The sequence below is a fragment of the Diabrotica virgifera genome, chromosome 9, assembly GCF_917563875.1.
Source record: "Diabrotica virgifera virgifera chromosome 9, PGI_DIABVI_V3a".
In the NCBI taxonomy this organism is placed as follows: Eukaryota; Metazoa; Arthropoda; class Insecta; order Coleoptera; family Chrysomelidae; genus Diabrotica; species Diabrotica virgifera.
This window is the reverse complement of record NC_065451.1, coordinates 160,165,274-160,177,712: the sequence shown is the minus strand read 5'-3', so window position 1 is coordinate 160,177,712 and position 12,439 is coordinate 160,165,274. Positions and strand designations below refer to the sequence as shown.

The 12,439-nt window shown below is 33.3% G+C and overlaps 1 protein-coding gene across 13 annotated transcripts in view; it reads right to left on the bottom strand.

The window, feature by feature from the left end:
- Positions 1 to 12,439, bottom strand: part of LOC126892391 (hepatocyte nuclear factor 4-gamma) — a 465,924-nt gene that overhangs the window by 64,300 nt on the left and 389,185 nt on the right. For all 13 annotated transcript variants that reach the window (XR_007700813.1, XR_007700812.1, XM_050661914.1 and 10 more), the window contains exons 3-5: positions 8,184 to 8,278; positions 4,159 to 4,292; positions 2,002 to 2,157 (exon numbers count right to left, since the gene is read on the bottom strand). Coding sequence is in view for 11 of the 13 variants with exons in the window: in XM_050661914.1 (XP_050517871.1) it covers positions 2,002 to 2,157; positions 4,159 to 4,292; positions 8,184 to 8,278 (385 nt within the window). In the remaining 2 variants the exon portion in view is untranslated. The remainder of the gene's footprint in view (positions 1 to 2,001; positions 2,158 to 4,158; positions 4,293 to 8,183; positions 8,279 to 12,439) is intronic.

The window sequence follows — 12,439 nt, the reverse complement described above, 5'->3', positions numbered from 1 at the left end:
TCCTTTCTTATTGAGTACCCACCACAGAATCTCTCGAGGAACTCTATCATATGCTTTCTCAAGATCAATGAATACCATATGAGCGTTGGTCTCTCTTTATTCCTGTATTTTTCCTGTATCAGTTGCCTTACAATGAAAATTGCATCTGTTGTTGATCTGCCCTGCATAAAGCCAAATTGATTATCGGATATTTCGGTCTCTTCACCTATCCGTCTATCAATTACTCTCTCCCATATTTTCATGGTGTGGCTAAGTAGTTTTATAGCCCTGTAGTTTGTACATTATTGTATGTCTCCCTTGTTTTTGTAGACAGGCACTAATATACCGCTTCTCCATTCGTCTAGCATTTGTCCAACTTCCATAATTATATTAAATAGACCTGCTAGCCAACTTATTCCTGTCTCTCCCAATGCTCTCCATACTTCCCCAGGAATATCATCTGGTCCGACTGCTTTTCCTTTCTTTATTTTTTTGAAGCGCTTGAGCCACTTCATCGTTTGTTATTCTGGTAACCATTGCTGTTACTGTCTCCGTTAACTCCACAGGCTGTCTGTCAAATTCTTCATTTAATAAACTATCAAAATACTTTCTCCATCTCTTTTTGACATCCTTTTCGTGAATAAGTATTTTATTATTTTCATCTCGGATACATCTAATCCAGTGATACTCAACCTGCAGCCCGCGGGCCGCATGCGGCCCTTTTACCTTTTTTATGTGGCCCGAAGGCTAACTAAAAGGCACTGTAAACGGTCAAATTATTTTGAACTTGAGTAAGATAGTTGGTGATGGCTTTTAGCATTTATTTAAGACATAACAGGAAGACTTGGCGAACTAAACAGTTATTTGCTTTCGAGGACAAGCTAAAGATGTAGGTACATCGAGGAAATTAGTATAAAAAATCTGCATAACTTTTCGACATTGGTAAAAGGTCAACAAGATGGAATTGATGTATCTCCAGAAAACTGTGCTATTTCCAATTACTTAGTTTCCTTGAGCTATGAATTTCAGGAAAGATTTAATGATTTGCGAAAAAGTAGGAAATGTCTTCTGTTAGTGGAAAATCCCTGGCACTTAGAAGTAGCCGTAGCCGTTACTACACAACTTGTGGCATTGGGATTTAACAGCGCAAAGTTGTCAGATCATCTAATTTATTTTAAAGATAATACAAATCTGGGTGCAATTTTTAAAGAGAAAAGAGAGGCAAATCAATATGAAGAATTCTGGATATAAGTACCGAATAACTACAAAACTCTCAAAAGTTGCGCTTACTTGCTCCTCACGTTATTGTTTGCTTCATCATACCTGTGCGAATGCTCATATTCAAAAATAAAATATGCAAAAAATGTTTATATTACTGAATAGAGCATTGAATGTCCTTTCAAATGAACTAGCACATGAACCCTATTCTCATTTTAAAAAATAATATATTTACGTCATCACACTCAGATGGATGACGTCACTAGTATAACATAAGTATAATATGTCAAAAAATCATAATATAAAAATCGACCTGTTTCAGGATTTTTCCTTAAAGTCGCCGGTTTACAAAATAACGAATTTATTCCTTTCATTTGCACCATGCTGTATATTACTTCAACTAGATTGTGGCCCGCAAGCTGTGGCAATAGCTACTATGTGGCCCAGGGACAAAAAAGGTTGAGTATCGCTGATCTAATCTGATTAAAACCTCTTGCTTTAAAATAAATGTTTTAATAAATATAAAATGTACCCAACAATTCTCTCCAATTTCACCAGTTTATGCCAATTGAGCCAAGAGACAGTTTCTTTGATTAAATTACCACTTACTGTGAAATTCCACAAACGATTGTTTTAAACGGCTGTCATTTACATTTTTCTCAATTATCATCTGCATGTATCTGCATCGTCAATCAAAACTCTGTGAAATTGATGATGTTTATATGTAATAAAACAATTAATCGCTTGTTTTCCTACTTGTCCGTCTTATTCAACTACCTAATAAATAAATAGTTGGTTATTTACCTGATCGTCCAACTGTAACTCCGTGAAGGCAGGGATGTACTTAGCCCATTCCACTAATATTAAAAGTTGCTGTTTCATTGATTCACACACGTCGTTTATACTGGCCAGTTGTCTACCTGATATGTCGTATTCGTTTACTGGATTTGGACCCATTTGCTAAAAAAATATTAGAATTATTATTATCCAAATATGCTAAAACAATAAAAGACAGTACTGAATAGATAATGTCCAAGAGTTCAAGCAACAACTTTAAGCCATTCAAAGCCATAATACTACTACTATCGGTTTATAGCGTTCTCCGACGCCTTTCGACTCCTAACCGCCATTCTTCTCTGTTTAACCATAGACCTGGAGGGATTTCTCTTTCCTCTAGTTCTTTTTCAATTCCCTCCCTACAGCTTCTTCTCGGCCATCCTCTTTTTCTTCTCCCTTCTGGTGTCCATGCCAAAATCTGCTTAGGGATCCGGTCATCTGGCATTCTCTGTACATGGCCGTACCATACTAGTTGTTTTGTTTTTGTCAGAAATTACTGTATGTGTGACTCCCGTCATTTCTCGTATTCTCTCATTTGGTATCCGATCTCTTCTTGATTTGCCTGCTGCTCTTCTCCAGAAGTCAATTTCTGTTACTAGTAGCATTTTCTCCGTTCTTTGTTTCAGTAGCCAAACTTCACTGCCATATGTGATTATACTTTTAAGTATGCTATTGTATATGAGCTGTTTGTTCGCTTTAGATATTGTCTGGTCCCACATAATGCCGTTCATCATAAATATGGCTTTCCTACCCTGTAGGTTTCTGTGTTTTATAGCAGCGTTGAGTGTTCCATCTAGAGTTATCTTCATACCCATGTACTTGTATTCACCGTAGTGTTTAATTTCTACCCCATCGTCTAATGTAATGGACTGCTTTGTTCCTCCAATACACATGGCTTCAGTTTTCTTAATGTTGACTTCGAGACCCCATTTGTTATATTCTTCTATTAGCTTCCACGTCATGTAACTCATGTCGTCATGATCCTGAGCAATCAGAATTTGGTCATCAGCGAAACATAAAGTGTATAGTGTTGTGTCGTCATTGAGAGGGATTCACATGCCATTACATTTCTTTTCCACAGCTTGAGTGCTTGTTCCAGATAAATTTTAAAGAGGATAGGAAAATACAACAACCCTGCAATTCATGAGCTTAAATTCCTCAAACATCCTTGATCCAGTTTTAATTTTTGCAGTCGTTCCATTATACAGACTTTGGACTGCTTTGATAAGACCATGTTTAATGTTGGTTTGATGTAAGGTTGACCATAGTTTGCTGAGGGGCACACTGTCATATGCTTTTTGTAAGTCTACGTATACCAGGTGAACTTCTTTATTGACGGCTGTTTTTTCTCAATAACTTGCGTAATAGAGTACAGGTGGTCTACTGTGAACAATTTTTGTTTGTTAATCTTGTTGAGAATTATTAAGTTTTATTTGATAAAAGAATGACCCCAAAAATTAAGAATCTTTTTCCTAGTTTGTAGGTTTTTCTATGACACACATTCATAAATGCTACCATATTGTAAAAAATACCTACGCCGAAGTCGTCCATCCACCAACTTTACTTAAACTGAAGCAAATACTACTAAACTAGCAAATACTTCAAAAGCGTAGTACATTCTTCTATGTGTCTGGTAAATAGTAGCAGATGCTACGGAGGAAAGTAAATGCTTTGTAAGTGTAGTAAAATCTTCAAAAATGTAGTACGTACTTGAAGCATTAGCAGGTACTATGCATTCCACCCATTATCTCGCTACTGGTGATAGTTTAGCTTCCTTGTAGAATTTATACACAATAAATAGTAGGCAAGTGGCCAGTAAACTAACAGGGCCTCGATTTTTGACCTTTCGCTTCGTTATCTAACGTATTCGCTTCGTACCTGTTTAGTGTACAGATAGCGAATGATTGATAACGAAGCGAACTGTCAAAAATCGAGGCTCTGGTCTGTTTACTTGTAGCAATCACTTGCCGACAAGTAGCTAGTACACTTTCCTGTTATTTGCACATGGCAAGATTAGTAGCTACAGGTACTTTCAGACAGTAAACTTGCCAAGTGTAAATAAGGCTTTATTAAGTTCTTTCTGTAAAAATTATAGACACCTTGTAACTTCATAAAAAGTCTTACCTCTAATGCTGCTCCTACTTGCCTAGATAACATTTCTGCATTTAATAATGATCCCACTGATAACCCGTTGTTTTGAGTGTTTTCTTCGTAACTAGGCCTTCGACAACTTATTCGGTCCCTTTCATTCTGTACAGCTGCAAAAATAAAATATTAGTAAATAATATTATTTTACCAAGAAAAATATCAATTAAAAGCTACTTTAACAGTATAAAACTATAGAATTTGTTAATAGGCCTGGCTCCCGCGTACCAAAAAATGTTTATTAACAGCAAGCTGAAAGTTTGATAATAGCTTAAGGGTGTCTACTAGGACAAACTTTGATGTATGGGAACACTGGAACAGGGGAAGTTTTAATTGTGAAACGTGATTTTAATTTTTCAACTTCTCATCCTGACAAGTTTACGATTGTGAAAACTAGCAGGTTGGTTTTAAGTTTATTCAAGAGCAAACTTTATATAATATATGAACAAATGTTTGTCCGTCCTAATTAGAAATCGAACGAGTCGTACAGTTGTACGCTTAAAACAAGCTCCACAATAAAACTAGATTTTAAGTGTTAAAAGCAACAAAGTAATTCTAGTTTTACGTATACAGTGAATCTAAGTGATTGTTCTTACGGCAAGTACAAAAACTGTGAGTACAAATTATTATTTAATCCAAATAATTAACATTTACGCTAAATCCACGTAGACAGTAATCAATTTAGGATATAAAGCAACAACTTTTTATACCTACCTGCTATCAGTTCTGGTATCAAAGGGACACGATTGTACTTTTAAAATTTATCGATGACAATAATAAATAATTGAAAATGGATAGTTTTTCGCCTCTTGGGGCACCTGATCAAGAACTGGAGCATAATTTACCAAAGACAACTATGAAACAATCTCTTGCAAACAAGGTTGGAAGAATATTTGTTTGCAGTTGGTGATTTAATGTTAATGCATCCCAAAAATATTCTTTTCTCCTCTAAAATGTCAAATGGTCGAATTTGTATTTACCTAGCAAGCGAAATTTTAGTTAACAATTTTCTACAAATTAATCTTTTAAGTCAACTACACGAAAATTTACCAAATAAGAAATCAAAAGCTAGATGCACCAGACTTCAAAACAAATACTTAAATTCATACAACCAGACACAAACACCGAATTCGAAAATGAATTTGAAAGCTCCCTGGACTATCTCTATCCCAACTATAAATACCAAACTCTCCATACATAAACAAACAGATCTTCTTAAAGTGCCGTCTCCTCAATGGAGGTTGGCTACTGCAATTGCAAACTCTTCTCTGTCCTCAGCTGTCCATTGTCGGATATTTTAAAAAACCGATAACCATCCCAAAGTATTATATCAATATGCCCTCCAAGAACTCAAGACATACAGTAATCATAATCTTATACAGGGTGTAACAAAAATACAGGTCATAAATTAAACCACATATTCTAGGACCAAAAATAGTTCGAACGAACCTAACTTACCTTAGTACAAATATGCATATAAAAAAAGTTACAGCCCTTTGAAGTTACAAAATAAAAAGCGATTTTTTCGAATATATCAAAAACTCTTAGAGATTTTTTATTGAAAATAGACATGTGGCATTCTTATGGCAGGAGTATCTTAAAGAAAAATTATAGTGAAATTTGTGCACCCCATAAAAATTTTAAGAGGGTTTTGTTCCCTTAAACCCCCCAAACTTTTGTGTACGTTCCAGTTAAATTATTATTGTGATACCATTAGTTAAATTCAATATTTTTAAAACTTTTTTGGCTCTTGGTATTTTTTCGATAAGGCAGTTTTTATCGAGTTGCGGCTACTTTTTTAATATGCTTACATAAAGATTTTATGGGGGCGTTGTTCCTTTAAACCCCCCAAATGGTTGTGTCCGTTCCAATTAAACTATTACTGCGATACCATTAGTTAAACACAGTGTTTTTAAAACTTTTTTGCTTCTTTTTATTTTTTCTACAAGGCACCTTTTATCGATATGTGGCTTCTTTTTTAATATGGTTCAAAATATACCTAAAAATGTAAATCATAAATAAATTTTCGTATTATTACTAAGTCTCCATCATCGTACTTAACCATATACAAATATTTGGTGGATTTGACAAATATTCAAAATATCTCGATAAAAACTGACTTTTTGAAAAAGTACTAAGAGGCAAAAAAGTTTTTAAAACAGTGTGTTTAACTAATGGTACTACAATAATAATTAAATTGGAACGTACACAAAAGTTTAGGGGGTTTAAAAGAACAAAACCCCCATAAAATTTTTATGGGGTGTCTAAATTTCCCTATAATTTTTTCTTAAGATACTAATTCCATAAAAATGCCACATGTCCATTTTCAATAAAAAATCTCTAATATTTTTCGATATATTCGAAAAAATCGATTTTCATTTTGTAACTTCAAAGGGCTCTAACTTTTTTTATGTGCAAATTTGTACTAAGGTAAGTTAGGTTAAATCGAACTATTTTTGGTCCCAGAATATGTGATTAAATTTATGACCTGTATTTTCGTTACACCCTGTATATACCGATGCCTCTAAAACCATAGAGGGAGTGGGAGTAGCATTTATGTTTTCAGTAAAACTAAAATATTAATGAAACTCCCGAAAATAACTTCCATTTATACAGCCGAGTTAACCGCTATCCTCAACGCAATAAATTTTGTGGTAGGAAATAACATGAAAAATCCTGTCATTATTACGGATTCCCTAAGTCCTGTAACTGCCTTAAATGACCTATATCCTCTTCCTTCAAGTCTACTAGGTACTTATTAAATCAGCATTACACCAATTGCAAACTATGAATAACAATGTCAACTTTGTATGGATTCCATTACATATCGGAATTGCTGGTAATGAAGAAGTATATTCATTGGCAAAACTAGCAGTATTAAGCACGGAAGCTGTAGAAATCAGAAGCATTCCACATCTAGATGTAAAACCTGTAATCAGTGCTTGGCAAACGAAGTGAAATCAATCAACATCCAAACTGCGAGAAGTAAAACATTTAATACTATGTACCTTGGAAATCAACCCCAAATAAGCGATTACATCAAACCATTCTCTCTCGTCTGAGAATAGGCCACACCGCCATCACGCATAAACATCTGCTGGAGAGTGAAGTAAAACCACAGTGCTACGTATGTGATATTGTGCTCAGTGTTCGCCACATTTTACTGGAGTGTCCTCTCTATTACATGGAGAGACTTCAATATAAACTACAAGATACCTTACAAGCAATATTAAGTGACGGAACTGATATGAACAATTTGACATCATACTTGTATTCTATAAATGAACTAAATAAATTGTAAACCTTTTAATTGTATTGCGCCAATGACCCTTTGAGGTTGAGGAATAAATAAATAAAAAAAAAAAAACAAAATGGAAGTCAGAATATTTGGACAACTTACAGAACTTATAGACAAAGCCAGCTGAAATTATCAAAAGTGTCAACAAAGGAACAGGATACGAAGTGGAAAACAAAGAAGTAAAAATGCTCTGTTAGGCAAACGAAGCAATCAATAACAGTCCAAGATGAAGATAGTTTGCAAAGACTAGTCCACAGATTTAACATAACAGAAAAAGAATTTAATATGACAATCTCAACTGGAAAACTAAAGCAATAGTAATCACCAAAGAACCAATCAGATGTAAAATAGAAATTGATAGCATCAGTATTGAACAAGCAATGGAATTAATTACTATGGAATTATCCTGTCCAGCTATGGAGAGCCTGGAAAAAAAGTGGGAGATCAAGTAAAAAAAGCAAATACACTAACAGGATGCTTTGATAACACTATATCGCGAAACCGACATATCAACACTGAGATGAAGAATTGTGATCTGTGTGGTCAAAATAGCAAGAGATAAATCACCAATCGAAAGAAAAAGTATTGATTGGACGACCGCACAAAAGATGGAGTTGTTTATATAAAGCAATTTGTTTATATAAAGAGAAAGAAGAAGTTTCTGTATAAGTTTAAGTTCTGTATAACAATTTGAAGAACATCTTACCTTCTTTTTTCATACCAGCCTTAAAACATTTTCTTAGTCTACAATATCTACATTGATTCCTTTTGTCCTTATCTACTACACAATTTCTATTAAATCTGAAACAAAAAAGTATATTTAAATAAATTATTTAAATTGATATATCGATTGTGGTCAAAACAACTAATTACTGTATTAAAAATAGTTTCTTATTAATGTTACATAATAGACTCGAATCAGCATATAAACAAAAGTATGCAAGAAAATAGAATCAGCCGTTTCAGAAACCCGACATGCCCAAAAAAGCAAAGTTGTGGAAAAGGACAAAAAAAGACTCGGGGTCGCTGGGTTTCTCTTGATACAGAAAAATTTTCTCCACTCTTTATGGTAGGGGAGCCCAAACGGGGATTTTTGCAGTTACTCGAGCAGTTAATCTGGCAGCAGCAACAAATACCTATATAGTCAGTTCGAAATTAATACATAAAAAGACACACAAGATAACCTGGATGTTACCAGGGAGATCAGATGGCAACCAAATAGATCATGTATTGATTTAAAAAAAATGGTCAAAGATAATAAAAGATGTGAGATCCTTTAGAGCAGCAAACGCTGATACTGACCACATACTCTTAATAGCCAAAATAAAGATGAACATCATCAAATCTAATAACAAGGTAGGAAAAAGAAGGAAGTGGAACATAACCAAATTAAAAGTGCAACAAACAAAACAAGAGTATTCAGACGAACTAGTACAAAAACTGAAGAGGTACTATGGCACGAACGTAGAAGAGGAATGGACAAATATAAAAATGAGCATCATAGAGGCTGCGGAGCAAACCATAGGACCTCAAGAAAAGAAAAAAACTAAAGAATGGTTTGACGAAGAATATCGATACCAAAGTCAACTTAAAACGCTGGCGCGAAACAAATGGCTTGAAAATAGCGGTCAAGAAGAAAGAGAACAATACCAAAAAGAAAAGAGAGAAGCGGCGAAACTTTATAAAAGGAAGAAAGAGACATGGATCTCAGATCAAATGCAACAGATTGAAACAAATAATAAAGACAACAAAAAATTGTTTCAATACATATAACAACAATATAACGGTAACAAAGTGACCAGCCAAATAAGCAAAAAAGATTTAGAAAATCACTTTAAATAGGCTATTGATTATGTTCAAAATAAGAGAGCTAAAAGGAACTACAACGTTAATGGTATTTTATTGTCTCATATGGAGAATGGACTTATAAATTTGAAAAAACCGCGGAGTGCTACCATTTACATGGGTGCGTTTTGAGAAAGGGGTAAATTAGTCCCTAGGCACAGGTCGAATAAGGGTGAGTTCTATGCACTTTTGGTACAAACACGTCTACAAGAAAATTGTTCCAGGTTAAATTTACTATGGAAATATCACATTTTAAAGTAAAAAATATTTTTTTTACAAAAATATATTCAAAACAAAAGCAAGAAAAAAACACAAAAGAATGCAAATTTGTTTTTTGTCCCATAACTTTTTTCCAGAACGATATAGGTATAGGCATTGCTTCAGCGAAAAATAACATCCCTCTTTCCTCTTTAAAATGACGTTTGGTATAAGTCTCTAGAATTTACAGTTTGCGAGATAGGATTTTTCAAAGTTCGCCGGTAACAGCATTTTTGGGCCATTTTCCCCATTATTTCGCAAACATTGTTCTGTAACTTTTTTCTACGCATTTCTAGGTATATGCAGTGGTACGTTTAATAGAAAGAAAAGTCAATTACCTTTGATGTGAATTGTCGTATAAGGTTGTATAACTATTTTTAAGCAAGTTATGCTTTTTCAAGATTTTATACTTTTAATGATTTTTGATATTTTTTATGATTATTTTTTAAATTTCTCCTTATGACTTTTTGTCTTGTACATTTAGGTATATCATTACGGAATAAAAAAATCTTATTTTATTTACTTTAAAATGGTGTATTGAAAAAAATTCTTGGACTATTCTTAAACAAGATATGCGTCGGACCAGCGTATATCCAAGGATATACGTAATTTGACAAAAATTTCAAAATTTTTATTTTTTTCAATTTAAAGAATATAATTGGATATTATAACGTAATTTTTAATTCCAAATAATTTTTTTAATAACACTTTTCGATATTGTGAAATATAAGGGCACTTTACTCTTGAGCGAAATTTATATTTTTTAACATACGTCGTACACTATTGATAAAATTTTATATCTAATGATTGCATCTTGGGTTTTAGACTATGCAGAGTATTTTATAAACAATTTTTTTTGATATTCTGATATTTTGATATTCTGATATTTTGATTTTTTTTGATATTTTGATGAAGTTAATATCAAAAATTTTCCATATTTATGGTTCCAGTTTAGTGGGACCTATTGCATGTGTATATGTCTCACTTTGAAAAAGCATATCTTGTTTAAAAATAGTCCTAGAATTTTTTACAATACACCATTTTAAAGTAAATAAAATAAGCTTTCTTTTTTATTTTAAAATGTATATACCTAAATATATAATAAAAAAAGTTATAATGAAAAATTTAAAAATAATCGTAAAATAATCAAAAACAATTAAAACTATAAAATTTTGATAAACCATATCTTGCTTAAAAATAGTCACACAGCCTTCTACAATAAACCATTTTAAAAATAATTCACTTTTCTTCCTATTAAATGTAACATTGCATATACCCAAAGCTGCGTAGAAAAAAGTTACAGAATAATGTTTGCGAAGTAACAAGAAAAATGGCCCAAAATCGTTGTGAGTGGCGAACTTTTAAAAATCATATTTTAGAAACTGTAAACCATAGAGAGTTCTACCAAACGTCATTTTAAGGAGAAAAGACGACAGATTTTTTTCTGTGAAGCAATGCCTATACCTATATCCCCGTGGAAAAAAGTTATGGGGCAAAAAACAAAATTACTATCTTTCGTGTTTTTTTCTTGCTTTTCTTTTGAACATATTTTTGTAAAAAAAAAATATTTGTGAGTTTCAAATGTGATTTTTCGATAATAAATTTAACCTGGAACAACTTTTCTGTGGACGTGTTTGTACCAAACGTGCATAGAACTCACCCTAATTCGCCCTGTGCCTAGGGGACTAATTCACCCATTTCTCAAAAACGCACCCCTTTAAATTGTAGCACTCCGCGGTTTTTCCATATTTAGAGGTCTATTGACTATATGAAACAATAAAACCCCGTTAACGTTGTAGTTCCTTTCTAAAATACATAATCAATAGCCTAAAAGGTATACATACAAGCAACCAAGCAATCTACGCAGAAGAAGAAGATATAACAGATAACCGAGATGAAAAGAAGATGCACCTACCAAGAATTTATAGAAGTAGTAAAACAACTAAAATCTGACAGAACTCCAGGACCGGATGAGATTAACAATGAATTGATTGCAAATGGAGGAGATGACCTTCTAAACCGTATATATAAATTAATGGTCAATATTTGGGAAAAGAAATACATGCCTGAAGAATGGAAGAACGGACTCATTATACCAGTTTTTAAAAAGGGAGACCCAATGCTCTGCAGCAATTATAGAGCAATCACGCTATTAAATACAACATATAAGACCATGACAACAATTATAAGAAATCGGCTAACCAGATACACAGAAAAAAACCTAGGACCGTATCAACAGGCATTTAGAAAAGGGAGATCAACAATCGATGCAATCCACGTTTTAACGCAAACAATCGAAAAAAGTTACGAACATGGCATAGAATTGCACATATTGTTTATTGATTTCCAACAGGCTTTCGACAGCATCTACAGAAAATAGCTATTAAAAGAAATGAAAAATATGAATTACCTGCAAAATTAATAAGATTGACCAGAATGACAATGAAGGACTCAAAAGCAAAGGTTAAAACAGTGGATGGTGAAACAAAGAATATCAACATAGAACATGCGGTAAGACAAGGTGACAGCCTATCAACAACCCTCTTTAACATAGCCTTGGAGGGAGTAATTAGAAACACAGGGCTAACAAAAAAGACAATAATCCAAAGCTCTACACAAATAATAGGGTATGCAGATGACCTAGGATTGGTAGCCCGCGAAAAGAGAAGTCTAGAAGATGCATTGCTAACATTGACAAGAGAGGCAAAAATCAGGGGGTTAATAATTAACCAGAAAAAAACAAAATACTTAATAAGTACGAGAAATCAAGACCAAATAAATAGAATAAAAGAAATAAGAATAAGTGATAATGTATTCCAAAGGGTTGACTGCTTTAAATACTTAGGAGTGATAGTAGAT